At 36.5% G+C, this 27,958-nt stretch overlaps 2 protein-coding genes across 2 annotated transcripts in view; one reads left to right on the top strand and one right to left on the bottom strand.

Moving 5' to 3' along the window:
- PTGFR (prostaglandin F receptor) overlaps window positions 1-27,958 on the bottom strand; it is a 308,369-nt gene that overhangs the window by 191,731 nt on the left and 88,680 nt on the right. The gene's annotated exons all lie outside the window — the stretch shown is intronic.
- Window positions 1-27,958, top strand: part of LOC136054553 (vitellogenin-1) — a 45,292-nt gene that overhangs the window by 5,909 nt on the left and 11,425 nt on the right. The window contains exons 4-24 of the mRNA XM_065745839.1: window positions 264-515; window positions 2,661-2,822; window positions 3,545-3,696; window positions 6,517-6,667; window positions 6,756-6,913; window positions 7,033-7,198; window positions 8,260-8,382; window positions 9,309-9,527; window positions 11,546-11,763; window positions 11,849-11,946; window positions 16,333-16,457; window positions 16,544-16,645; window positions 16,736-16,855; window positions 17,111-17,300; window positions 17,388-17,481; window positions 17,597-17,782; window positions 22,740-22,884; window positions 24,468-24,687; window positions 25,567-25,736; window positions 26,370-27,089; window positions 27,172-27,228. Of these exons, the coding sequence (XP_065601911.1) occupies window positions 264-515; window positions 2,661-2,822; window positions 3,545-3,696; window positions 6,517-6,667; window positions 6,756-6,913; window positions 7,033-7,198; window positions 8,260-8,382; window positions 9,309-9,527; window positions 11,546-11,763; window positions 11,849-11,946; window positions 16,333-16,457; window positions 16,544-16,645; window positions 16,736-16,855; window positions 17,111-17,300; window positions 17,388-17,481; window positions 17,597-17,782; window positions 22,740-22,884; window positions 24,468-24,687; window positions 25,567-25,736; window positions 26,370-27,089; window positions 27,172-27,228 (3,828 nt within the window). The remainder of the gene's footprint in view (window positions 1-263; window positions 516-2,660; window positions 2,823-3,544; window positions 3,697-6,516; window positions 6,668-6,755; window positions 6,914-7,032; window positions 7,199-8,259; window positions 8,383-9,308; window positions 9,528-11,545; window positions 11,764-11,848; window positions 11,947-16,332; window positions 16,458-16,543; window positions 16,646-16,735; window positions 16,856-17,110; window positions 17,301-17,387; window positions 17,482-17,596; window positions 17,783-22,739; window positions 22,885-24,467; window positions 24,688-25,566; window positions 25,737-26,369; window positions 27,090-27,171; window positions 27,229-27,958) is intronic.

Below are 27,958 nucleotides of genomic sequence, written 5' to 3'. Positions count from 1 at the left end.
ACAAAAAAAAAGCGATATCATGACTGCGGAAATATAACAATTATTTGCATTACTCTCTTCTATATACTTTTAAATATGGAAATATTTATGTTTGTATCCAGTACTCTAAATGACAGCTTCAGATTTTCCCTTTCTAGAAACTTCATGTTATTTAAAATTTTATTTTTGAAGCAAGTAAAATTCTAGCTGCTTACATGGATTGACAAAAACAAACTGAAACATCTTAAAATTTTTAAAATTTCATATTTTCCCTTGTGTTCTAGATTCACTTGATTGAAGCAGCGGAGTACAATGGCGTTTGGCCTACAAGCTCTTTCTCTCGATCACTCAAACTGACTCAGGCACTAACTGGACAACTTAGTAATCCCATCAAGTTTGAGTATAGCAATGGCCACGTTGGAAACTTAATGGCTCCTGATTCTGTCTCGGATGATGGTCTGAACGTCTACAGAGGGATTCTCAATATGCTGGAGCTCAGTATGAAAAAGATGCAGCATTCATACAGCCTACAGGAGGTAAGCATTTTGTCTTGGCCATTGTGCTTTCTATCTAAATAGATAAAACATCAGATTCTATTCTAGTTTCTAAATTCATCTGTGGTATAAACTTCCATAAGAAGAAACATCTAAGCTTGGATAATAACCATTAGACTATTCTCATGGAACAATATTTGATGGAGCTGTAGCTAAACAGGACAACAGAAGAGCAGATTTTTAATCTGTTTGATCAAAATATTTCAGTAAATGTATTGGCAATATTAGAATCTTATGAAATCTGGCTTGTGATTCCAGAAGTGTATTACTGTGAAAGCTGAAACGTACACTAAATTTGAATACAGTATTAAGATGGGCTTAAACATACAATACAAGATTCAAGCTAAAATAACAGTTATTGGACTTTTTAACCAAGCATATGTACTTTAATCTCTTGTAGCTCCTCTATTAGGAGTAAAACAGTATATGTGCTATGATATTACTATAATAGCTTTAACAGCTTCAGTTGATACTCTATTGGAATTTCCACCCTTTCTCAGGATTTTATATCTTAGTCAAGGAAAATCATCAGATATTACTGTTCACTATAGAAATTGCAGTGTGTTCAGTCTTTCTAAAACCATATTTACATTGATGAGACTACATTTGATTCATAGATGAGCAGAAAGCTTGAAATTATTATCCTCTCATGTTATTTTTATTGAAATTGCAAACCAGAATAACTAATTTAAAAAAAATGCATCTTCATGGGAATTGAGTTTTTTTCTGGAAAATGAGGCACACGATTTAATATCTTCACACTGAAAAATGAGTTATGGCGTTGCATATTCTGCAGTGCTATTTTCTCATATTTAGTTCTACATCTTCATTATTTTTAATTCAGATAGAAATACTTCCTTCTCTTGTAGCAGTACAGTATATGTGACTTTACCCCCTAAAATAGTTTCCAAATTTTCTTTGCTTTTCTCAAACAGCAACTGATTAATGAGCACTGGTACTCTCATGTCACAATCTCAAGTCACTCTGTAAAGGAAGAGAAACATTATTATTCCCAAAATATAAGTTGCAGATTGGTTTAAAGGACTGACTGGGCAATTCTCCTTCACAGCCTGCAGTGTGTAGGGGTTGTACTTGTGCTGCGAACTCCACAGTCCCAGAAGTCCTGTAATGCATGAGTCTTAGTTCACCCCACCAAGGTTTCACATTCTCATTTATAGTTATATCTCTCTACTTCAGCTTGCAGTCTGCAGAGGAGCCCCAGACTTGTATTTGAAGAGAACAGGCCTTTTGGAAAGCTTGACTCTGTGTCCTAGCCTTTAGTAAAGCCACATTTTTTTTCAGGGATGTTGTTAAATTTAAGATAGAGTGGGTACATCTTCCCTTGCAACTGTCACATGACCATGTTGCTGTTCTGACATAGCCCAGAGCTGCTCTCTGGAATCCCTAGACTATCAATAACAATAAACAAAATCATGAAAATAACCCTTCCTCCTAAAATGCAATCAAATATTTCCCTCTCGAAAACCCCTGCACTGACTGAGGTGATTTAGGAGTTCTTATAAATATATATGCTTGAAATACTATTGAAAGTCTGAACTAAAACTGAAAACTTGAGAAAATCTACAATCAAACTTCTGCTATCCTGAAATTCTTTTTAATTCTTGCTGTTCATATTGTGACAGATGATCTGATATTCCAAGGCCTGTTCCATAGGCATTTATAAACTGTCTATAAAAGCAAATTTTAAGGGAAGAATGTCATCTCTATCTTTAAGATACTTTGCTGTTGAGATTTTTATTCTGAATGATCACATTATTTTGGCACTTTTTATTAATATTCCTCAAATCATATTTCATAATCAACAGCTCTAACTGGAAATTGCTACCTATCTTTTCTGAGGCTCCAAATTTCATCTTAGGAAAACTCTTACATGTTTTAGTTCTCTCAGGGAAGCTCTGATCTGCCTTCCTGGAAATGTGCAAATAAAAAAAGAAATGAAATTACAGGTCATCCCAATTTTTCTTCTGGAACATACAATGAATAAAAAAGTATGCATTTCCATTAGGAATTTTGAAAATACAGAATTAAGCAAGAGAGTCTGTGTGAGGAATTGATGGAACTTTGTGGAGGGGTAAACTTCTCTGCTCTCATTCTTATTTTTGACAGGCTGGGATTGGAGGTATTTGCAATACAACATATGCAATTCAAGAAAACAAGAAAGCAAACATAGTCTATGTGACCAAATCCAAGGACCTCAACAGTTGTGAAGAGAAAGTCCAAATGGTCACAGGTTCAGCATACACTCAGCCATGCCAGACCTGTCAGCAGGTAACTTAGACCGGTATTTTGTTTACATATTTTATATTATTATACAGAGAACAATCTGACATCCACATTATTTCTTCTTTTTTAATACCTAGACTGAGATATCAGATCAGAACTGTTCTATCCAGTTACTGACATTTTTTTTTTCAGTATGAAAATGAAATCCACAGGGCAACAGAGGTCCATGCTACAGACAGTTATGTACTATAGTCATAATAATACTAACTTCAGCTGGCTGGCTTGGAAATCATTAAGTATCAGCATGAGTTAATTTACCTCTTCTGTTAGTGAAAAAAAGAAAAAATAAACAAACAAAAAAGCTAAGCATTTCTACTATTCAAATAGTTTCTACTATTCAAGATAGGTATTTCTGCATCTTATTATAATTCTCACTCTGATGCAAGAAATTGTGTAGCTTTTTCCACTGCTCTGCTCAGGAAATGTGTCTTTCCCAAGGGAATAGTGACTGACTTACATTTGGGAAAGGAAATAAAACAGCTGACACTTCTTAGAGGTAAAAGAGAAGGATCCAGGCAGTGTGTCTGACCTCTCCTGAAGTGTACAGGCACCAAGTTGTTGCTGAGCAAAACAGAGCCAGAAAATAAGTGGGTTGAAGTGGGTGATGATGTAATTGTTTCTAGGCATGGAATTTAGAAGGTAAACTACTTCCTATGTTCTTTATTATTGATGTTGTCTTGTTGTTTTTTGTTGTTGTTGTTATAAAGAGAAACAAGAATTCCCGGGCAACTGCTACTTATAATTACAAAATAAAATATACTCGTAATGAAGCTGTAATCACACAAGCTGATGTAGAGGAAATCCACCAGTTTTCACCCTTCCATGAGATAACAGGAGGAAATGCTATGGTAGAAGCAAGGTACTGTATATATACTTTTAATTCAGCAGCTAACTCAGCATCTCAGTAATCTGGTCAAATTCAACAACTGAAATAAATCCTTTACTTCCGTGGCCAATTGTTTGCCAATATCTAATTACATAAAACCCCAAACAGTTCATAAAAGCAACCTTCACTCTTTGTTGTAAATCTGAATCATTCACATCTCTATCCAAATTTTGTTAGGTATACTTGGCAGGGTTTGACTATTTTATTTCTCAGGGATATTTGATTTATGTCATAAAAGCCAAAACAAATATAATTCTATCTGAAAAACTGTGAACTAATATATTTGCAGTAAAATACTTTGGAAGACATTTACTCACTGAAGCAGGGTTCCCTAGAAAATAATAATTCAGTAAGAGACCAGGGAGACTAGTTCACAAGAAAGCTAGATAGGACTTTGGATTCTGAAATACTTCTTAAGTTTCTGTGGCAGCTTGCAAATCTTCCATCAAAACTATTTCTTGATAGGAAATTGTATTTTATTGCAAAAAGATTGAGAACATGAAGTGTAATATGCATTTGCTTTTCCACAGCAAATTATATATATCTTATTTTGCCCCAAACTTGAACAAGATATATAAGAAAGAACATCGTTGTCTAAAATTGTAACCTCTGCTAATTTTTAGCTCAAGCCCACTGATTTTTGTGGGTTCTTTTCTCTCTTCATCAAAATCATCTATTGAATCTTTTTTTTTTTTTACCTGCCTTATTGAAGGACTGTGATAGGCAGGGGTGCTCTGTTGAAGAAGGTTTTCTTGTGCAAAGGTCAGGTGTACAGGTGTTGAACCTCAATCCCTGCTGTAACCTTGCATTGTTCTATTAGTTTCTTTGACAGTCTACTAAGATATTATGAAGTTTTGGAAACTGCAGCACAGAAATTTAATGTCAATAAATCACCAACTCTAAATTTTTTCATAATAAACTTAATTTGATTAATATTTTCATTTTGGTTAACCAAAAAAAAGAAAGAACAGTTGTGGGAATACAAGAAAATATATTTAGAGCAGAAGTTGTTTATCCTGCTTCACAGCTTCTACTCTAAATATATTTTCTTGTATTCCCACAAACAATAAATGTAAGAGCAGTTTTACCATCTCATGCAATCAAGGTGAAGATATGTACAACTGTAGTACTTCTATGAAGTGAAAGGCCACTGTGAACGATGGTTAATATGGAACAAATGGATTATTGTTGATTTAAGCTCACTCTCTGCAAGCCTGCATAGGCTATCATTCTATTCTTCAGATAGAGAGCCCCCAGAAAGGGTAGTACCTTTACTCTTTCCCCTTTTCTCTGGCTTTTTTGCATTCCTCATCAAAAAAGACCAAATGTAAGGTAGCTGGGAAGATATTGATATGTCACGCAGGTTTTCAGAAGTTTATTTTGCAATGCGCTCTGTGTAAAATCAGTAAACAGATAAATAAATAGTCCAGTATCAAGGACTTATAACACTTGGAGCTGATTTTTTCTGTCCTCTTCAGCATAAGACTCTTCAGCATCATTTTAAGCCTATCTTTAGTATTCATTTGCTCTTCTCTTCAGTGTCTAACATTTTCCCATCTATTCTATGAAGATATATCTCTTCCAAAAACAGTCAAGATGGAGACATAACAGATTCATCACATTTTTGAGGGGAAGTTAATTCTGTCAAAGTGTATCTGATATTATACTTTCCAATCCAAATGCCCATTTAACAGTATTGTATGAAATTTCAAGAGAGACAAAAATCTCTCCTGTTTCTGTAGAGATTTCTATTCAAATTCCAGTGGCATGTCTGCAAAGTGGTTCTCTGATGTTTTCAGCAGCAGTTCTCTGTAATCTGTATGGAAGGAGTGGATAGAAATGATGAAGAAAATCATTGTAGAGATTCTGAAATAAACAAGCCAATTTTCTAGAGATTTTTGAAATGCTACACAGAACATGATATTGCTTTCAGAAAGTTTTCAGCTGTTAAATACAAATGCCTAAAATCATTATGGTGTCCTAAATGACCTATTTTATACATAATTGATATGACAGGATGCCTGTATTTAGCTGAAATTTCAGCACAGATAGGAAATATTTACAAAGACATTCTCTATTTGGAATTACTCTTAACAAAGGAAAAAGTTGTGGCATTCTGAAAAATTTCCAAAATCTTGAGTACTTTTCTAAAAAGTAATCCTGAATACATCTGGTTCTCTGAGTGGGAAATCCAATTAGAAACTTCATGAGAACCTTTTATCTTCTGCAGTCCCCAGGGCATTCAACTTTTCAGGCAAAGTGAAAAGGGAATTAGAAGAGTGAAAGTAATATTTCTTCTCATATCTAACTATTTTCAGTTTGTTTTGAAGCTTCTAGGAGGCACAGACATGTAACATTTATGAACTTCTTAAAAGGTTTGAATTGTTATAATTTGTGAAAATCTTTCTTATCAGTTACTTTTCCCTGATTCTTAATTTACTTAATAAGCCTTAACACAATTTCTATGATCTTGTTAATGCCACAGCTTCTCACTTTCCACTTTTTCATTTCTCAGGACATGTTATTCCCAAGGGAAGGCAAAGACTGGCTCTGATCCGAGTCCTGCTGAGTAAAAGCACACCTTCTCAGAGAAGTTTTGAGTATTATATCCTAATTCATCATCTTGTAAATAACTTTACCCCTCAATAATAAAACCATTCTTGGAAAAAAAAAAAAACAACGAACAAACAAAAAAAATCAAAACACAAGCAGTATGTCAGTGCAGGAAGGCGGGAACAATCTGATCTTTAGGGTTGGTACTCTAAATCTTCTGAGGGTATTCCTCCATTTCAGGCAGAAACTTGCATTGACTGATGTGCAAAAGCAAATGGCAGAAATTCCACCGAAGGAATACCAGAAACGTGGATCACTGCAGTACCAGTTTGGTAGTGAGTTGCTTCAGCTTCCTGTCCACTTATTCAGAATAAATGATGTGGAAAGCCAGGTAAAATTTAGATAAAATTATGGCTGGAGGTTAGATTCAGTAAATGTGGGAAACAATGTAAGATTAATACAGTTGAACTTTCCTGCAGATTGAGGAAAGCTTGCAGGACTTAGTAGAGACCACATATGAACAACTTCCCAGAGATGCACCAGCAAAAGCCCTCAAGCTTATACACCTCTTCCGTGCTGCAAATGAGGAGAATTATGAGTCAGTGTGGAAACAATTCTCAAGTCGGCCAGCATACAGGTACATACTATTCTGTATGAAGTGGTGATTCTTCTTTTGCTAAGCTCTGTTGGAGGCCATTTGGAATGATTGTGTTCAAATGTAAATCTGGAAAATGGTCCTTGCCTTTCCCATTCCAGGCGCTACATTTTGGATTTACTTCCTGCAGCAGCCAGTCACCGTTCACTGAGGTTCTTGAGGCATAAAATGGAAATGCAAGAACTCACCAACTGGGAAATGGTTCAGACAGTGCTTATGGCTCTCCACTCAAGCTCACCAACTCAAGACGTGATGGAAGAAGCTACAGTATGGTTCTTCAAGCACTCTTGAATCACAGTGATTTTAGCATCTGCTATATTTATTCCTTTGACAAGGGCTTTGAAAATATAAAGGTTTTATATCCTCTAGTGAGGATGAAAGGGGTTTGTTTCCTGTGTGTTTTGGGGGGAGGAGAGTGAAAATCAAAAGGAAAAAATTAATCCAGAATAAAACAGGGAAGAAAGTAATGGAGATTACTGTTGCAAACTGGTTTCTAGTCTTCCTTTGTCCAAACGTACTTCTTTGTTACATCAGATTGGATCTCTCACTGAGCATTTGCAAAGACTAGGGAGTAAGAAATACATATTTGTTATAATCATGTATTTGTCCTGACTGACCTGGCAGGATGGATATAAATCAGAGCAGATCTATGGAAATCAAGGGAATTATGCCAATATAGAGCCCACATCAGAACTTTAATCATTTTTACAATTTTTTTCCTCTTCTGCCATGTCTAATTCTGCCCTCAAATGCAGAAACTTTTCTCTGCCTGACCTAGGTGAAGACCGTGACTCTCAGAGTAGAGTTTTCTCTGCTGTAAAAGCCATGACGTCCTGGGCATTGCTGTGTGGCTATGCTATGCTTTTAATTCAGAGAAGTAGTATGTTATTGCCTCCTGCCATCTCATTGATTTATATGAAATATTCCTTTTAGCCCAAACTACCAAAGGTTAATCCACGACTGATCACAATGTTTTGTGCCTATTGATGAGGCATACATGGATAAACCTATGAAGAATATTTTTTTGAATAATGTGTGCCCAGTTAACAATCCACCCATTTCATAACTGGCTGATTTTCTCCCTTTTGATTATAGCCTCTATCAATTTCATATTTGAAACACTGTAAAAGCAATGGATCTGCTTTTCAGATGTTACTTGGAATTACCTTATAATTGCATTGTCAAATGTAGCAGTATTCACTAATTGACTATAAATCTATTAGTATAAATATCTAAAAACCCTGGTATTGTCTTGCATTTGGCAGAAACAGTTTCTAATGCTGTTGCTTTTCACTAATGGTGGTAACAAACAATTAATTTCTCCCCAGCTCATCGTGAAAAAACATTGTCCACGCTCAAGTAGTGTACTTGGAAAGGTTTGCCATCTCAGCTATGCATCACTGTGCCACAAACAGTGCTCTTCATCAGACTCCTGCTCTGAATGTCTCCAGGTAACCAGATTTTTATGTATCATTTAAAAGAAAAATTAAGCCTTGAGTGCTTTCTTCGTTATTCAGAAATCTGTATTTCATTTCACTGCAGTGTTTCCTTGGGGGAAAAGAACCCCAGTTGGTTAAATACAGCATTTTTATCTTCAGATTAACACACGAAAGAGAGTGAGAAGAGGAAGCATATAATTCACGGTACTTTCTGGGTATCTCCGCTTTATTGCTGACTATTAATGAAGTCCCACAGCACTGCTCTGAAATACTGCTAAATATAGACACTTAACAAATATATAAACTAAATGACACAAAAGCCCAGGGTTTTTGCCCAAAGCTGTGTAGCCCAGACATTTTTCAGCCAGAAGGAAAGCCTAGTCTTCCACGTAGAGTGTAAGGTTTTAATAACAGGAATATCATTCCTGGTCTGGGCTGCTTCGAATCAGCACGACTGAAAACATTTTAAATAGGCAATACGTTTGCACATACTAGACGTGTACATCATGGCTTACAGAGGTTGTCCACTTGGACAGGGAAAGGGAAATAAGTGCTCTCACTCTTGGTTACTGACAAGTCCACCACCCTCAGTATGAGCAGGGCGTTCCCAAAATATTGTGTGTCTGCCATGAATTTTTCCTATGGTGCTGTTTTTCCTATGGTGCCGTACTGGTATGTACATGCATACCCTGTGTTATGGTTGCCACCAATACACTTGAGCTAATAAAAACTCAGAAACCTTGTGCCAGGAAATGGAAATTCTTTTCCAAAGTGCATATTTGTGGTGTTTTAAAGCACAGGAACCATATTTAAAATATTCTAAAACATCTTGTGTTTCTTTCCTAGAGGTGCTTTTTTGTGAGGCTTTTTTAAAAGTCAAATTTCAAACATACTTGCAACTGGAACAGAACTCAACAAATGTGTGGGCTTTTTTTCAGCTACTCCATGGCTTTGCAGGAGAGGCATTGAGCAAATCTAACACAGAAGAAATTTTGCTAGCCTTGAAAGCCCTTGGAAATGTAGGACATCCAGCCAGCATAAAGCACATCAAGAAATTTTTGCCTGGCTATGCAGCTGGTGCCTCAGATCTGCCCCTCAAGGTCCATGCAACTGCTGTGATGGCCCTGAAAAGCATAGGCATGAAAGACCCAAAAATGGTAAGAAAACAAAGCTGTTTCCTTTGCACTTATGATAGGTCAATACATTGCAGCTAATCGATGACAGAGGGAGAGAGGAAAACAGTGTTGTTGTTTTGTTTTTTTTTTCAAATATAGCTGTAATATACTTATGTGCATTTTTTTTTAAATCTTTCATCATTCCTGAGTTGTCATGTTTTATTCCTTTTGACATTAACCTCTAGTGTTTCAGAAAGCAGCAGAAATCCTATTAAAAGGATTCATTATCCTGTTTTTGAAGACAAATCAGTATTTCCATTGCAAACCCTTATTTTCCAAGGACATTAGACAGAAAGCTGAATTATTGACCAAAATGTGTTTAGTGCTACTTCAACTTTGGTATGTGAGAGAATCACAAAACAAGGTTTTCAGAGAATTGATACTTAATACTGAGTGTCACATCTAATCGTAATTCAAGACCAGATCCTATTGTAAATAGATACTAGAAGTTTGCATCCTAATTACAAATTTGCAGACATTGTGTGGGTTTAAGTCATAAACAGAACATTTACTAAATGTGACTTTTGTCCCTGAATGAGATAATGATTAGACATCACATACAATGGTTACATGGGCATAATCTCATCCACTGCAGACATCACTTTACAATTGTTTTCAGCTTAGAGCAAGCCACTTCTTAAAGGAAACCTTACATTTTTTCCCTGCTACAAATTTTGTTTTTGTTTTTTCTTAATGAGATCATTCTTAGCATAAAAAGTAAAATTAAAGGCTTTCATTTACTATTCTCCTACTGTACTAGTTCTTCCATTACATTAATTTTTTGCATGTGATTGCTGGTTTAGTTGCACATATTGATCCATAGAAAATAGTGTGCTGATTTATGCTTTTAAGCAGAAGAATATAGAAACAATTTACTAGGGTGCGGGAGATAGATGGAGAAAAGGGGGTGGGAGGGTGGAGAGACAGCAAGAGTAGAAATTAGGTTATTTGCTGGGGAAGTGAAAAGCTGATTTGGTGTTCGAGAACAATGCTGCGCCTGTGTTTGTCCTTTGGCCTAGCTTTCCACATGTGACCCAGACTGCTGTTTAGTTCCATTTTCTATGCATTTGCTTTAGAGAAAATTGATCTGGAGCAGGTTAATGACTGTGACTGGATTTTGCGTTGTTCAAAAATCAGTCAGTTTAATCCCTGGTTTGCAGCTAGCTACACACCCATATTTGCATTAAACAGACAATGCATGGCCTGTCAGTTCTTTAATTTAAAAAAGCAGTTGCATTTAGAATGAGGCTACTGCAGAAAAATACATTAAATTTTCTGAATCATACCTTTCATTAAAAAGTGTAGACGTTAGAGGCAGAACAGGATTGTCCAGAGGATTGTACCAAAATGGTGTTACATCATCCCCAGTTTGAAGCTGTAGTCAAACACTGTGGTGCCTCTCATGCAATCTGGAAAGGGTCCAGTAAAAAATTTATCTCGATAATAAATACTGTACAGATCAAACTCACCAGTTACAAGTAGTACTGCTAAAATTACATTTCTTGCATAACATCACAATTTTAAATTACCTATGTGGCATACAGATTTTTGGAAGTAAACTGTTTTTTTATTCTAGTAGAACAGGTGCCAGGAGATCAGATGGATTGAGTTAAGGCTTATCTTTATGGGTAGGGATCAGTGATTGCTAAACTTACTTTTCAGGTATGTGATGGGTTCTTGAAATCACTCTTATCTAGATTTTGTCTTGGTTGTGTTGCAGGTATATTTTATTATAGCTTAACAAGGGAAAGTAGATTTGATATAGTAACTGGTGGGTTAAATCCAAGGTTCATTGGCTTTGATTGTATAGGAATCAGATTATATTACTGTAATTCTCCTTCCAGCCCTCAAACTCAGAAATCAGGAACGTTGTTGCCGTACTAATTAAATAATAAAAATTTGTATTTTACTACTGATGAAGAGATCTTTCATTGGTAATGAAAGGTTATTAACAAAATGTTCAAGTACAGATTAAGTCTGAAAGTAACAATTATTTTCAGGTCCAGGCTATTACTCTTGAGATTTTCCTGAATCACAAAATTCATCCTCGAATCCGAATGTTAGCTGCAGTGGTTTTGCTTGAAACCAAGCCAGGTCTTCCAATCCTGATGACATTAACTGATGCTGTGCAGAAGGAACCTAGCATGCAAGTGGCAAGTTTCATTTACTCTCACCTGAGGGCCCTGGGCAGAAGCACAGCTCCAGATCTTCAAATGATGTAAGGAAAATCTACTTCCCTTCCCTAGATGAGGCGCTTGTTACAAACAAATTGAGGTGCTAACGTGCTCACTGAATTTTTTCAGGGCTTCTGCCTGCAGAATGGCTGTCAGAGCATTAAGTCCCAAATTTGACAGATCTGGATATCAGTTCAGTAAAGTTTTCCGCTTCAGTATGTTTAAAGGTAAGGCACATACTCCTTCTTCCCTCCATAGAAATCATCTGAAGATTTTTTAGGGAAATATATACAGGTTGAAATTAAATATACAGATACATACACACACACACACACACACACATACACACTCATATGTATCACAGAGTAGGATAGTCCAGTTGCACATAGCCAGCAGCCTCCATGTTCTCCTACATTCAGTAGAAAATAACTAGGTAAATAAATCTTGGGCTCTCAATTTTTAGAACATTTAGGTTCCTGTGTATTTTGCACTGTATGCTGCCAGTATGAAATTACCAGAGGACTTATGGGGCTTTAATCCTTCTTTTTCATTAGCCAAAGCAGTACATGCTCCTGTATAAAGTGACATAGTCTCAGTGCTTAACAACTTCCTAACACTGTTCAGCACCAAACAGGAGAGACCTAAATTACTACTAAGTAGGTAAATTCCCATTGGTACTTAATGCCTGCAACTCTTGTTGAATTCAAATGTTTCTAAATCCCCTTCACCTCAATAATAGTGCACAGTAGAACATCAAACTCTGAAAATGGTCAGATGTGACAATTCATTGCATCCACAAGCAACTAATTTGAGTTTCTTATCTGAAGATTTTTCCCACACCATCTTATCAGGATTTCTTACTGGAATGTGTAGGTCCATGTATGGGATTTTGAGGCACATCAGTTACATCTTTGGGAGTCACATGTAAAAATCAAGAACACTGGTAGCTAGAATGAAGAAGACCAGATTAGAATACAGTTCTTACTGGGACAAATTGTAGTTATTTCCATTTTCCATTTATGTAATTCTTCCCAGTAGGGATTTTTTCAGCAACTGCACATAAATGACCATAACAACCTCAGTGATTTGGCATATGTATCTGACAGGCTAGGGAGATTATATCTACAAACAGAGCCTCCTTACACATGCTGTTTATCTAAAGGACTTAGATGTATTTCACACTTTTGTTATTCACTGGTACATGTAAAGATTCTTTTCAAAGTCATGAATAGAAAAAGAGAGAAATGTCTGAAACCTGCAGTGGTAGGTGTACAAGTACTTTTGCTTTCTTTTGGGTGTGAGAGGGAGTTTTAGAAGACTTTTGCAGATATTATTGTTGTCTCTCTAATTTCATGTTTTTTATGTGACCAATTATTTGGGTCCATTCTAAAAAATATGTATAATACATACCACAGCAACCACAATGCCACATACTTGTTGCTTCAGAGATGGTGACAGGGAGTGCCCAAAGCAAGTCAGTAGATAATACACATCATGTGAACTTCTGTAGTATTTAGAATGCATACGCAGAGAAATACATTTTCTGGTAATAAGTAGATAGGTGTTTCAGGGCTTAGATACTCATTTTCTCCTCTTATTTTTGCTTCTAAAATGAGGCTGCCTGATTTTTTGAACAGTGAGAAAGAAATGAGCAGTACACATGAGGGTAGCTGGCAGGGGGTTGTGTGATACACATTATTTTCTTCTGACTGTACCCTTGAAATGCAGCAGATCAGTGAATTGCTGTTAATTCTTAGAGAGTACCAGTGTAAGAAATTAGGTTACTACTCAGATGGAATGTTTAAGCCTCTCTTCCTGAAGACTGAGGAACAAGATCACTTTCTAGCAAATGCTGGACTTGGATAATTCAGGTAAATGAAGCCCATTCTCCATTACACTTGTGTGGGAGGAGGCTCCAGCTTTCTGATTTGATTTCTTACCACTAGCCACAGGTGAAATATATTTCAGTGAGTCCATTCTAGAGGAGTTACCATAGTGACAGCAGTAATGCAGTACCTTTTTCCTTGCTAAAAACAAAAATGTGTCCTCAGCATCTCAGATCTTTGTGGTGCTAGGTGCTGAATTTTTAATGACAGGCACTAACATCAGATCTCTAATCAAGAATCTGTCATATGTGGCCACCACAAATAGTATTTCATTGTCTACACACTACCACTGAAAGGTACTACTCAGTATAGAGACCGACAATCTGATTCTCAATATGCACTATTTTCTTTACAAATTTATATTACAAAAAAAATGTGTACTAATATTCATAGGCAACAAAGGCTATTTTCCTGAGGCAATACATTTAGTCAGATATCTGCAGGTGCTCTCACATTCTCATTCTGAAGTGGCTATGTTGTACCATCTGACCCTGTTAGTAGGATTCTTCTTTGGTTATTATTTACTTAGAGCATTAGAGCTACGTAACATCTGAGGTATGGAAAACACCTCTGCTCTCTTCAAGTTGATGAATTTTGTATAATCATTTAATCATTAGCAATACATCTTACTAAGTATCAGTAAGTAGCTTATTTATTTATTTATTTTTACTAGGAGATTTCACAAGTTAGAGCAAAAACACACACAAAAAAAAACAAAAACACTTTAATAAACTTAATACATTTGCTAAAAGTATCATGCTTCATTGCAGTGGCATGTAACACACAGGGAAATTTTCAGAAGAAAGTTAGACTTTTTATTTTCAGATCTTAACTCAGCTTATAGTAATAATCCAGAGTAACATCACTTTCCTTTTAATTATCTATAGGATCAGCTTTAAAATTTGGGAGTTTTATTTTATTTTATTTTATTTTATTTTATTTTATTTTATTTTATTTTATTTTATTTTATTTTATTTTATTTTATTTTATTTTATTTTATTTTATTTATTTTATTCTATTTTATTCTATTTTATTCTATTTTATTCTATTTTATTCTATTTTATTCTATTTTATTCTATTTTTATCTTTCCCTGCTTACCTGCTCATAATATTTATGCCATTATCAGATGGCATAAATACCTGTATTTTGTGTTTAGAAGCTGTTAATGAACTGCGTATTTTGCAGGTAGTTTGGGCCTAGTAACTCAGGTAGCAAAGAAACTTCATATAGCACAAGAGTTAAAGCGATCTAGAGAAATGACATTTTATGCAGATTTAGCAGACAAATGGATTGCATTTTCAATAGATTGGAAAGCTGGAATTTGTCCTTATAAATTAGAATTCAAAATTAGTTGCAATAATCTGATAATAAACAACTCAGTGTAAGAAGAAATAAGGGCCAAGGAGCATGCCAGCCTTGGTTAGCATGCATGAATTCAAGAGAAAATAGTGAGTTATTGGCACACTCATGAGATTTTTTTTCTGAAATACAGAAAGTGGCACCAGAAAAATCATATGGGCCTGAGTATTCATAAGATTCCACATCTGTGAACCAAAAATTGACTTGCCTTTAAATTTTGGCTAAATAATTTATGAGAATATAGTCATTCCTTTTCTGGAAAGAGGCCAAAGTCTCACACTTTCTCATAACAAGTCCAGGAGTTGGACTTGATGGTCCCCATGGGTCCCTTCCAACTCAGGATATTCTATGATTCTGTGAACACTTGAAAATGTATTTCCTACAATTTAATCATTTCTATACAGGTAATGAAATTAGTAGTCTGCTTTTTCCAGGGCTCCGAAGTTAACCTGAATTTTAAAAGCTGATTTTGTTGTGCTGGAATTCTATGGCCAGTTAAATCAGTATATGATGACTATGCCTGATATAGCAATAACAGAAATTTAACATGGGGAATCCTAAAATACTTCACTGCTCTCCAGCTTGTGTTGGAAGAAGGAGGAGGGTTGAAAGGGAGTGCAACAGGAATGCCTGCATACTGAGTTGCCCTTGTTCCTTTTGAAATCTAAGGAAATGTAGAAAAGCCTTGGGATTACTTTAATTCAGAAAACAGGACTGTATAATGCTGTGCCAAGTTCAGGAAGAATATATCTGTTCTCTCCACTGATGATCTGTACCTAAGATCATTATAGATGATAAATCTGAAGGAGAGAAAATAAATGCCAATTACATTTGTTCTAAATTTACTCAATAGTTAACAATTACTTAATAATTAGTGCATTTTATGTAAAGAGTTACAGCATTTGGAATGGGACATATCAAATTGCCTCAGAGTCATCTGAGAAAGAAATCTACACCACCTCACCATCTGTACTTACAGGACATCTGTACCATTTTTCCTGTAATATTAGCAAAAGATGGTAAACCTATTTTCATTTCTGACCCCTCTTTGTCAAGTTGCCTTAAACAATGTCTTGTAAAAACATTCCATAAGTTGGTATTATAGAATGTAAATGATATAGCAGAAGCAATTAGAAAAATAGCATAGTCACTGCATATTGAGCAGAAGACATAATTTTGCCCATTTATAGTTCAAAAAGGCAGAATATTCTGTTTCTGTTTAATAACATTGGTTTTATAGCTGATTTTTCTAGCCTTTCTCATATCATCTTGTATCAGTTGTGTTATGCAATTAGTAAATCGATACAATCTGCAAACGTGGCTTTGAAAACTGACAGGGCTATGTTTTACTACCTTTTTCTTTACAGACTTTCTTATGAGTGGAGTGGCAGCTAAATATTTGGTACTGAACAATGCAGGAAGTTTAATTCCAACAATGGCAGTGTCCCAGCTGCGGACACATTTCCTTGGAAGAGTTGCTGATCCCATAGAGGTAATTGGGTCTACCTGCAGTTTGCCTCTCGTACACCTTCTCTGTAATCTTAATCCAACTGGCATTTCCATTACTTTGTCCCACAGGTGGGAATAGAAGTTGAAGGACTTCAGGAGATGTATGTTAGAGGCTACTCTCCTGACAAGGACTATGAGACTAACTATAACTTCAGGGAAATCCTGAAAAAGGTAAATTGTTGGAGGAAAAAAAGAAAATCTCTCAACCACTGTATCCCCTAATGTTATGAAGAAACAGACTTTCTTCCTCTTCTCATGCAGCTGTCAGACTGGAAGGCACTCCCCAGTGATAAACCTTTTGCATCGAGTTACTTGAAGATGTTTGGCCAAGAGCTGTTCTTTGTCAAATTCGATAAAAATGCCATCCAAAACATGTTGCAGGTATCATTTCAGAAACACCCCCACATAAGTATTAAAATGCTATTTCTTCCACACATTCCCCCCATTTTCCTTAACTCGTTATTTCAAGAGATTTTTTTTTTTGTCTTTAGTATTAATCAAGGCAAATCAATTGAAACTTTGATCAGGATTAGCTGTAATCATTGCTCACAGACATCCCCCTGAGGCACAGTTAATGACACAGATCATGATATTCAAGTTCTGCTTGTTTAGACAAGTTGAACTCTGTAATTGCAGGCATGGTATGGACCTGATGAAAAAATCCCTTCAATAAGAAGATTAATCAGTAGCCTTCAAAGTGGCATAGGAAGGCAATGGACCAAGGCTTTACTATCCTCTGAAATGCGTAGTATCGTGCCGACCTGTGTTGGGTTCCCAATGGAGACCAGCTTCTATTACTCTTCTGTCACAAAAGTGGCGGGAAATGGTAATGTATTTAAAGACCTGAACAATACACAGATGATTATCAGGATTGGGGGAATTTTTAACACTTTGCTTTCTTTCTTTCTAATAGTTCAAGCGCAAATTACACCTTCTCCAAAGTCTGATTTCAGATTGACTGAGTTACTAAATTCCAATGTTAGGCTGCGATCCAAAATGAGTCTAAGGTAAATATTTTGGATAAATTAAAAAAATAATATTTCAAAGTGGCAGAAGCCACAAAAAAATCAACAATTTTTTGCTTTATGTATATGATTTTTCTCTCTCATTCTAATTTTTTAGTATGGCTAAACATATGACCTTTGTAATTGGGATCAACACAAATATGATCCAGGCAGGGTTGGAAGCACACACCAAAGTAAATGCTCATGTACCTGTGAATGTTGTTGCCACTGTCCAAATGAAGGAACGAAGTATCAAAGCTGAAATTCCACCATGCAAAGAAGAGATTAATTTAATTACTGTAAGGTAAGCCATAGCTCTTACCTTTCTGTATAGTCATATTGACTCTTTCTGATTTAAACAAAACATTTGCTTAGGGATCTTGCCTTTGACTGACAGCTTGGATAACTGACAGTGATCAGTGTGGATTAATTTAAAAGAAAGACTTGTACAAAAGTTTTGCTTGAAGATATGTTTTATTTCCTGTGGTCTTGAAAAGAAAATAACCGTTTTTCAGTCATGAGAATCATAAAATATTTGAAGCTCATATGGCATAAAATTTCTACCCCAATACATATATTTGCGTTGAAGACACTGAGTAAGACATAAGCCACCTGGATTCTATCAGTTTCAGCAGACAACTCATGCAATTGGTGCCTATAAGCATAGAGGACCTAGTGTAACTTGTGTTTTTACTTTGCTTCCCTGTGGCTGCCATTTGGTTTTCTTGCCTGTTAGGTCTACTTGATTTATTATCATTGTATGCAATTACAATACACTCTGGAAAACTATTGTAGCCAGATGCCAAACAAATGAAAACAGATGGAAATACAAGCACAAAGAAAGGGAGGAAACAGAAAGAGTATGTCCAAGGAATCAAAGCAGTAGACCAAAGCCTTGAAAACCTTCATATACACATGAAAAAACACTGAGAAAGACAAGCTAAAAATTCATAACACAGGAAAAAGCACCACTGACAACAGAAATCAGCTACTATACAAGCTGCAGAAATGTTAACAAGTTTCTGCTCTAGGAATAGAGCCATAACAAAAGAGCTCTGTTGCTTGATCCAGCTGCAATTAGCATTCATGGCTGCAGGCCCAGAGAAGCTCTGCAGGTCTCCTCAGTTTAGCCACCATGAAGGCTAATCATTATTCTCTCTTGCTCTTTAGTGGTCACAGACCAGACTATTAGGCATTTGACATCACATCCACCTCTCTAATATGATTCCCCAGATTCATCAGTTGTGATTGTGATCAGGTTCTTCACACAGAGGAGGGAGCGTTTCTGCAGCTCACAGAAATCAATTTTCTGTGTGTACGCTGCTATGGCACCACAACCCAAATATTTTGTTCATTTTCTTATGAAGACCAGGAGAGTCCACTCCAAAGATCATCAGGGACAGTAGGCATCTCTTCTCACTAGCTCTCGCTGCTGGATTAGGTAAAGAGGATATTAATGATTTCAGTAAGGATGCTGAAAAGGAATGAGAATATTAGAGATTTTGATGGAGTTTAGAGCCTCGAGGTGAGCTAGAAATGTTAGCAGCAGGATCTTTCCGGCAAATCTAAATAATAAATATTTTCCTCCTTTGACTGAAGATGAAATCAAATAAGACACAAAGGTGTTAAATACACTGAATAAGGCAGAATAGTATAAGAAATAGGGGATCACAGCCAATGAGTCCACGAGTTCCAGCCCAAGCCCTCCACTAGGCCCTGCAGCATTATCATTTATAACGTGAAGTAGTCAGCTGAAAATAGCTCTATAATGCCAAGTATATGAGAAATCTAATGCTCACTAGCTAACTTCTAGCACCATCAATTTTTCTCCAAAAAGCATTCCTGTTCACTCTTTCAAAACAAATGCTTGGTGAGAATCACACAGAGCAATGAAACAGCAATGAGTACAACTGAGGGCAAAGAAATAACTAGAGAATGTAGCACTGAACCACGTCACTGAGAAGGTCAAAGAACAAGTAAAGTAAAATCTCAAAGCTATGATGAGAAACAAGCAGGCATCATATGTTGAGATAAAGGATGCATATACATTATAAACAGAATGAGTCCAAAATCATAGTTTAAGATAGACTTTCTCTTCCTTTTGCACAGTTCCACTAAAAAATAAGGACATTATTGCATACAATATTTTAGGGGTATTCTGACATCTTCCTGTGTTAACTTTAAATGTTCAACATAAAGAAATGGTTCTAGAAAAACTTTGCTCTTTCAATTGTTTGTAAGATCTGTTCAAAATATTTTAGTATTAGGCATTTTATCTTGAAGGTCACTGGGTTACCATCTATACTACCATGTCATTACAGCTGGTCAACATGTAATATTTTCATCTCTCACACCCAGACTCAAGTAGTAAACAGTCTTCAATAGCATTTAGTTCAGTTATATCCTACACGCTGTACAGGTTATAACCTGTCACAGCTGTGGGATTTATATAAATTTCCAGGAGCAGAAGAGAAGCTCAAGTGAGCAATCACAAACTTAAAGAAAAAAATCCCCAAAAATTTGTTATCAGAGAGACTGCACAAAAAGACCCAACTTTCTTTACAGTAAAAATCAGAACACAATAATTAATCATACCATGGAGAAAATATATAACATGTGTTTCATTTGAATCTAATCAAAGTTAAATTTAATTAAAAATAATAGTTATTTTTAAGGCTTTTAAAACATAATTATTTGGTATAGTACAGATGGTTGACAGAACATACTTTTAAACAAAATTTTCAGGAAGAAGTAAAAATCAAATAAATTTCAGGGGAAATTAGAGTCCTGTGATTAAAGTGTAAACATGGGGAGCTGCCAAGAATGCACTTTGCAAATATACCACATATTCATAATGATATGTTACTGAAGTATCTACATAATCTTGAATAGAGCTCCTACCATGGGGTTTTTTTGCTTGCTTTAACTGTAGGATAAGCAGAAATTGTTTTACGTGGGCATCTTACTTATAAGATGAATTACAGCACTATACAGAACATGTAATTGAAAATGCAGAAGAGCAAGTTTATGTATGTAGCACATGTGTAAAAGCTCATAAAGCTCACTACTTTTCTGGGGAAGAGGAGGGCAATGGTTCATACTCCAAACCTCTGTTTTCATGACATCTTTGCACCAAGGTCAGAAGAATATGTGCTGGAAATTCAGAACATTTCATTTCACCACAGCAGAAAGAGAACTAAAGATCTGGTTGAAGAATTGCCTCTTGCTTCTCATTTCTTTAGATGTGATGTCATGCTGTGCTTTAAAAACCGGAAAAATAGTTTTTCAATGATCTTTTTGGTTATCATTTTTGTTTTAAACAGATATTGAGCTCTTCTGTCCCCATGTTAGGGATGTGTAAGGCCACATAACCTGAAATATCAGTGGGCCCAACACAGCTGAATTGCTTGTCCCTTACCCCTGCAGTGAATTTGGCTTATACTATAGCACAGCTTCTTCTCTCATCCAAAAAATACACTAATACATATTGGAAAATCTCCCTTTTATTTTCTTCTCCCTTGTGTAGGATCAGAGAGAACACAGTCTTTCATACCATAGCTTTAGGCCTTCTTTGTGACTGTTTTTCTTGTTAAAGGACCAGAGCTGGCTCTTGCAGCCTATTTTTACAGTATCGTGTGATTCTGTAGACATTGACATGTGTCACCTGTGATGCAGCTACGTTTGTCGGCTCTCTGTGCTCAACAGGGAGGAATCGATCCTCTACTTTCATTAGGTGGCAGGAGTAGACTATTGGCATAAAAAGTACTGGAAAAAAAAAAAGCGAAAAGAAACCCCAGGGCTTTCTGCTTGGAGACCCAGACTGCAGTTCAGTGGTCATTTGAATTATTGAATGGGATTAAAATAAAAGCCATTTCCTTTTTTTCCCTTTACCCAGATGAGCTATCTGAAATGCAAGTTGATATGTATTTTCTTTTATCCCCTCAGCTTGTTAGGGAGAATATTTTATTTCAGATTCCATTCTTCAAGGATCTCCTCTCACCCAGCGTGGAGCGTTGCTGTCATGTCCTTATCTAAAAAAAGAGAGAGATGGAAAAGAAAACAAAGCCCACAGGTGACACATGTTTTATTGAGGTGTTCCACATGAAGTGCAATTGTGTGCTTTACAGTGCACACAGCACGGTAGGAGCCTTCAAGAGGAAGAGAGTGCTATCAAATGAATACAAATTCATCTTTCAAATAGGTTAGATTGGAATTGCTCAGGCTAGTACAGCGTGGACCATATTAAAATAGAGACCATTTTGCAGACCATCTTTTCCATTTACTGTCACAAAGGCCACCTCCATTGGCGGACCACAAAAGCCTCAGGGCAAGCAGATCAACTTCACACATGAGGAACAGCATGTGCGCAGAATTCTGAGCTGGATGTTAGCTCTGATAAATGACTAATAAGGTAGAGTTAGCACAACGTTAATAGCTCAGAGAAATAGGTTTTAATCTCTCAAAAGTGTTCAATAGTCAAGACATTTCTCTGACCCAGACCAAAAATCATGGTTCTTGCAGCATTGTAACAACATCTATAAAGACCACAGAGTATGGAAAAAAGGGGTCAGAATATTTGGCCATGAGAGTCTCATATCACTTACATCACTTGTACTTGATTCTGGAATACATTTAGTTAAATAGGTTCTTCACCTGTGATGTTCTTCTAAGGCATGTGGATATACAAGTAGTGTTAGACAAAACTAGAAACATTTATTTGATAATCAGAAGATTATCATTATTAACATTTATTTGATTATTATATACTGTGGAGAGAACAGCATTCAGTAGCCACCAATTCCCTTCTTCTTTTTTTTTTTTTTTCAAGTTATGGCAGTACGGCAGTTAAAGGGAGAACCAAGTTTAGCAGTGAATGTGAAAAAGTTAAAAAACAAACAAACAAAAAAAAAACAAAGTAGGAGATTCAAAAATTTAATAATTTAACCCACAGCCAGGCTTCTAAGCAAGCTGTTCTTCAAGGCATTAAGCATATGCAGATCCCATAAAGTACAGTTCTTTTAACTGATACCTGTGATCGTGAAAGTCTAACTGCAAGCTCTCTGGACTGAGATAAGTCCATGTCTTCATTCATTCTAATCAATCCTTGAAAATAAAACTACCAGGAAAGCTTCTGTAAATATCTACAAAGCAATTTGCAAGGTATGATACTAGTTGCTGAGTACGTGGTGCATAGCATTGTTCAGGTCTTTTCCTCAGTAGTGCTTTATCAATACAGGTTCCTTCTAATGTTTATTCTGCAGCTCTAAGACATTTGCTGTTACAAGAAATATTGAAGATTTGGCTGCTAGTAAGATGACTCCAGTTCTTCGACCTGAAGCAGTGCCCGACATAATGAAGATGTCCTTTGACTCAGACTCTGCATCAGACGAGATTGATAACATCAGGGTAACTGATGTACTGACTATTCTTTTTTTTTATTTTAATCAGGAGAAAACCATTTATTCTCCCCATAGGAAAATGTACGATTCACTGACGAGTGATACCTTGCACAGAATATGTCACATTCAATCTAGTAACATAAATAGCCCTGTAGTAACATTATTTTAAAATCTGGAGCATAATCACGTCAGACTTGCAACACATCTTTTCAAAAGCAAGAGCACTTGCTTTAGTAATTAATTTTACACTGCCACCTTCAGGATAGGCCTATAATCTTTAAAACACTTTGCAGCCACAGCGCATAATAATTACATTCCTGGGATAGGCAATATTCCATAGGACATTCCAACATTCAGCTTGTAGAGCCAAATTTACTGCCTATAGTCACCTTGATACAGGGATGAATGGCAGTTTGTGTGTCAAGTCAAATGACTTCCTAAACTAAAGTTTTCTGTAAAAGCCACTACAGGCCTTCTATGAAGGGCAGCATTGCAAAGGCCTCTCCATGACATTTCATTCAATGCAAAACTGACAGAGGTGAGAAATATATTGTGCTGTCCTGGTTTCATTCTCATCCTGCAACTCTGAAGTTTTTCAGATAAAATAAGAGACAAACACTGGGTGAGTACAGTGCTTTCCCTATGGAAAAGTCAATAGGTAAATGTACTGTCACCTGGAATAGTTTCCAGTATCCTGGAACAAGTAAAGATCTTTGTGCCCACATGCTCATTCTAAAAATGTATTACTCTGCAGTTATTCTTGAATAAGCAACAACAGAAAAATGGCACAAATTTGACCATTTCCCATTATCACTAGCATTCCCTTTGGAAAGAGAGGGCTAGCATAAAAATTTGAGTTTTTCAGTACAGTGCATACAAGTTTGGAATTTTGTGAGATATGATAAACTGAGTAAAAAATGTACTGCAAACTCTGTGTTACATATGAAAAGAAAGCTTATGGTCATGTTTCTTTTGGCATTTGCTCTATTTCTCCAGGAAGCTAGATCCCATTTCATGGATTTGAATCTAATTTTAATTACTTTTAATTCACTCTTCCAGAAGAATCACTTAGCACATGTAAATGACACACTTTTGAGTGAAAAATTCTGACATCTGATATGCTTTAGGAAATTTCTGTGATCTTCTAGTTGATAAATTCTCATATCCAAGTCACACCACAAGAAGACAGAATTTGCATGGGCATAGTAGAAGGTTGTGCAGTTTTACCAAGTTATAAAGAATAAGAAAGAAATTCAGTCTAGAGCATATCCAATTGATCATGAATCTGTTAACGTAGTCTAATACTCTAGGAAAGCAAAATGAGATAATTAAAATTATTTTGTGATATAGTTTTCCAGTCTTATAGCCTCAAGCAAGTTTTTTGTTCTAGATAGTCTAATCAAGCCATTTAGTTGATAATTTTGTCCGATTATAAACCAAGTTGTACTACATCACAGCCTTACTATCTCAAACAAACTGGTTAATACCTTCTGTGGAATAAAAGTATCTATGACTGAAATAGGATTGATAACGTGTAAGCATTTTTCTTACTGTTGCCTAGTTTAACTTGACAATTGTATTATCTAACAGGACAGACAGTCTGTAGAAGATGTTTCATCAGGAAATTCCTTCTCTCTTGGACACTCTTCTTCCTGGAAGGAGCCATTTGTTCAGTCCATGTGCTCCAATGCAAGTACATTCGGGATTCAAGTGTGCATTGAGAAGAAAAGTGTACATGCAGCATTTATCAAAAATATGCCTCTTTATTACCTAGTTGGAGAACATGCTCTTAGAATGAGTTTCAAGCCAGGTAAATACAATTGTGCACAAAAAAAGAAAGCAACTGGTGTGTGTACACATACGTTTTTTATATGTACATATGGTTTTTGTACCTTAAGTACCACTAGAACTACCATTAGATCTTTCAGCCTTTCCAACACTGGCAGCAAACTCCACTGCAGCGTGAATCCACCTCTCCCTTTCTGTCTGAGCAGTGATTCCCAGCTCTCTCAGAGAGTGGCTACACAGTGCAGTACCTCTCAGCATGGCCAGCATCACACAGAGCTGATCTGTACCTGCAGAGCGTGTCTGATATGTCCTGAATTGTTGGATTTGGGATGCAAGCACAGCGATTGGACATGGGCAACAGACCTAATGCAGTGTCCTGTAGCTACACTTTAAAAACCCAGACTTTTAAAGAGAATTATGGATTAACCCTGCCTAGACCTAGTCCTAAATGTCTTAATCCATGATCATAAGAATTGAAAGCACAGCAGGCCACTGAATTTAGCTCTGGCCAAAATATTGTACCATTCTTTATCATTCAAGAGGAAAGCCTTAGTTTCTGATGCCTAACTCACTCTCCAGTAGTGGTATCTAGATAAGCAATCCAATTCCCTAGATTTAAATCTGAAAGAGATTATTTTGTTTGTTGACATGGAAAGATTATCGTATCATACTAACATTGTAAAATTTTATAATTGTCAGTATGTATTTTAGCAGTTACTGAAATAATATTTTTAAAGTTCTTCAATATGCAAACACACACACACCAAAAAAAAAAAAAAAGTCATGCATACTTTCATTTGGGAAAGAATGTTTCAACACATTATACAAAAAAAAAAAAAAAGCTTATTATATTATTCAGTTACTAGTATTAGCAATAATACTAATTGTTGTGAAATTTCAGTCTACACAGATGTACCTATTGAAAAAATACAAGTCACAATTCAAGCAGGAGATCAAGCTCCTACAAAAATGGTACGTCTAGTAACGTTTGAAGACCCAGAGACACAAGCATCTTCCACCAAAGAAGCAATCAAAAGAGTGAAGAAAATCCTTGATGACACTGATAACCAGGTACTGCTGTAAAAAAAACACTTATAGGTTTGTGGGAGGCTGCAAACAAAGCTTATTTATATTTATTTTACTAAACAGCTTCCCCTTTTAGATTGCAAATGAGAGTTGGAAAATCAAGTAAGACTTTGTGTGGGTTTCTTGATTGAATTCATCTCTTTTGCAGTAAATGTGGTGAAAGACTTTAGGGAGAGCAGGTTGGTCTGGTAGGTTTCTCTGATGATAGTCATATAAGATCCAAAATAGATGTTGTGAGCCCAGAAGGTAGCTAGCACCTTCCTGTTACTGCAACTATGGCAAAAAGATATGGCACCTTCCTACCTACCCAGCTTGCGCTGAGGTAATCACAGTAACAGCCCTATCATTGCTAACACTAGTCACACGTAATTGTACAATGAACAATTTCTGCATGAGGATTTGGGGTATTTTTTTACTTAGCATGTTATTATGTGTTGGCCTTCTTGCAATGTATTGCAAGGATGTTATCTCAGGCTTACATCTTGTCCTTTAAGGCAGCAGAGAGATTCATAGCTGTCTGTATCTATTTTACCTACAGCCTTCTGCAGGGACATAGAAAAATAGTTTTCTATTTCCAATGGTTTCTAATGGTTTTTGTAATGGTTTCCAATCAACTAGGCAACAAGAAAATCCAGAAGCTCCTCATCCAGTGAAAGCACTGAGAGTACAAGCACCCCCTCCAGCAGCAACTCTGACAACAGAGCATCACAAGGAGGCACCCAGATTAATCTGAAATCGAGGCAATCCAAAGCCAAAGAAAATAAATTCTACCCATTTGGGGACAGCAGTAGCAGTCATAGCAGTAGCAGTGATAGTAGCAGCAGCAGCAGCAGTAGCAGCAGCAGCAGCAGTAGTAGCAGCAGTAGTAGTAGCAGTAGTAGTAGCAGCAAAAGCAGTAGTAGTAGCAGCAGCCAGAGCAAAAGCAGTAGCAGTAGCAGAAGTAGTGAAACCAATAGTGGCAGCAGCAGCAGTAGCAGCAGTAGCAATAGCAAGGACAGCAGTAGTAGTAGTAGCAAAGGCAGCAGCAGCAGCAGTAGTAGCAAAGCATCTGGCACAAGGCAGAAGGCTAAGAAGCAGTCCAAGACCACATCATTTCCACATGCCAGCATTGCTGAAGGAGAGAGAAGTGTCCGTGAGCAGAAACAGAAAACACAGAGCAGCAGCAGTAGCAGCAGAAGCGCCAGCAGCAACAGCAGGAGCACCAGCAGTAGCATCAGCAGCAGCAGTGAAAGCACTGGTGTCTCCCATCGCCAGTGGAAACAGGACAGACAATCTGAGACTAAACCTGTCAAGTCCCAGTTTAACAGTCACAGTGGTTACGACGTTTCTAACGAATGGGTAACATTTTTTAATGCTTTGACGTCTATGGGAGGTGATCTTCACTGAGCTGTAGGTAATAGCTTCTTTTGGAATTTTACAGGAAACATACCTGCCAAAAGTATACCGGCTCCGCTTCAGGTCTGCTCACACCCACTGGGTAGGTACCTAATTCAATTGCACATTGCTATGGTGGCTGGAGCTGATATGATCAAGCACATCGCTGGAAGGCTTTGGTTCATTTCACTTGACCATTCCATATCATCTAATAATATCACTCACCAGTGAAAAAATAAGAATTATTATTACTAAAATACTAACTATCATACTTCTGTTGCAGCTCTAGCAATCCTCAGCTTTTTGGTGAGGATACCTTTGGGCTAGATGCTGTATAAATACTCAGCTAACAAAGACCATGATAGTTATAAAATAGCAGGGCCTTCCAACAGGACTAACTGTTTCCACACGTTTTTAGGCAATCCTAGTAGAAAGATAAAATCACTGTGTATCAGAAGCCAGGTTCAGTAAGCATTATCGGATGGAAGTATGTTAAGTACATCTAAGGATGATAATGAAGTGAATTTAGTAGGTGTTACCTGCAAAGTTATTATGTATCCCGCTTATATAAGAGAAAGATGATTTGCAGTGTTTTTAATTAAATATTATTTTTATTATTATTATTTTCTAAATATTCACTTATGTGCAAATCCAGTTTTGCCTGACATTAGAACTGGACAATAAGATATCGCCATTTACAATCACTGTCTGCATGGCATTCCTATTTGCAGAGAGGTGCAGTTGGATACAAGGCACATCCTTACCCAATTTCATGTCTGCTTCATAATAAAAATCACATGCTGTCTATGTCTAAGTTGCCTGCACAAGGAGGC

Source organism: Cyrtonyx montezumae, unplaced genomic scaffold (genome assembly GCF_038088225.1).
Source record: "Cyrtonyx montezumae isolate F1298 unplaced genomic scaffold, pur_monq_1.0 scaffold_1, whole genome shotgun sequence".
NCBI classification, from domain to species: domain Eukaryota; kingdom Metazoa; phylum Chordata; class Aves; order Galliformes; family Odontophoridae; genus Cyrtonyx; species Cyrtonyx montezumae.
The sequence above is the reverse complement of the archived record's forward strand: the minus strand, read 5'-3'. Positions and strand labels throughout refer to the sequence as shown.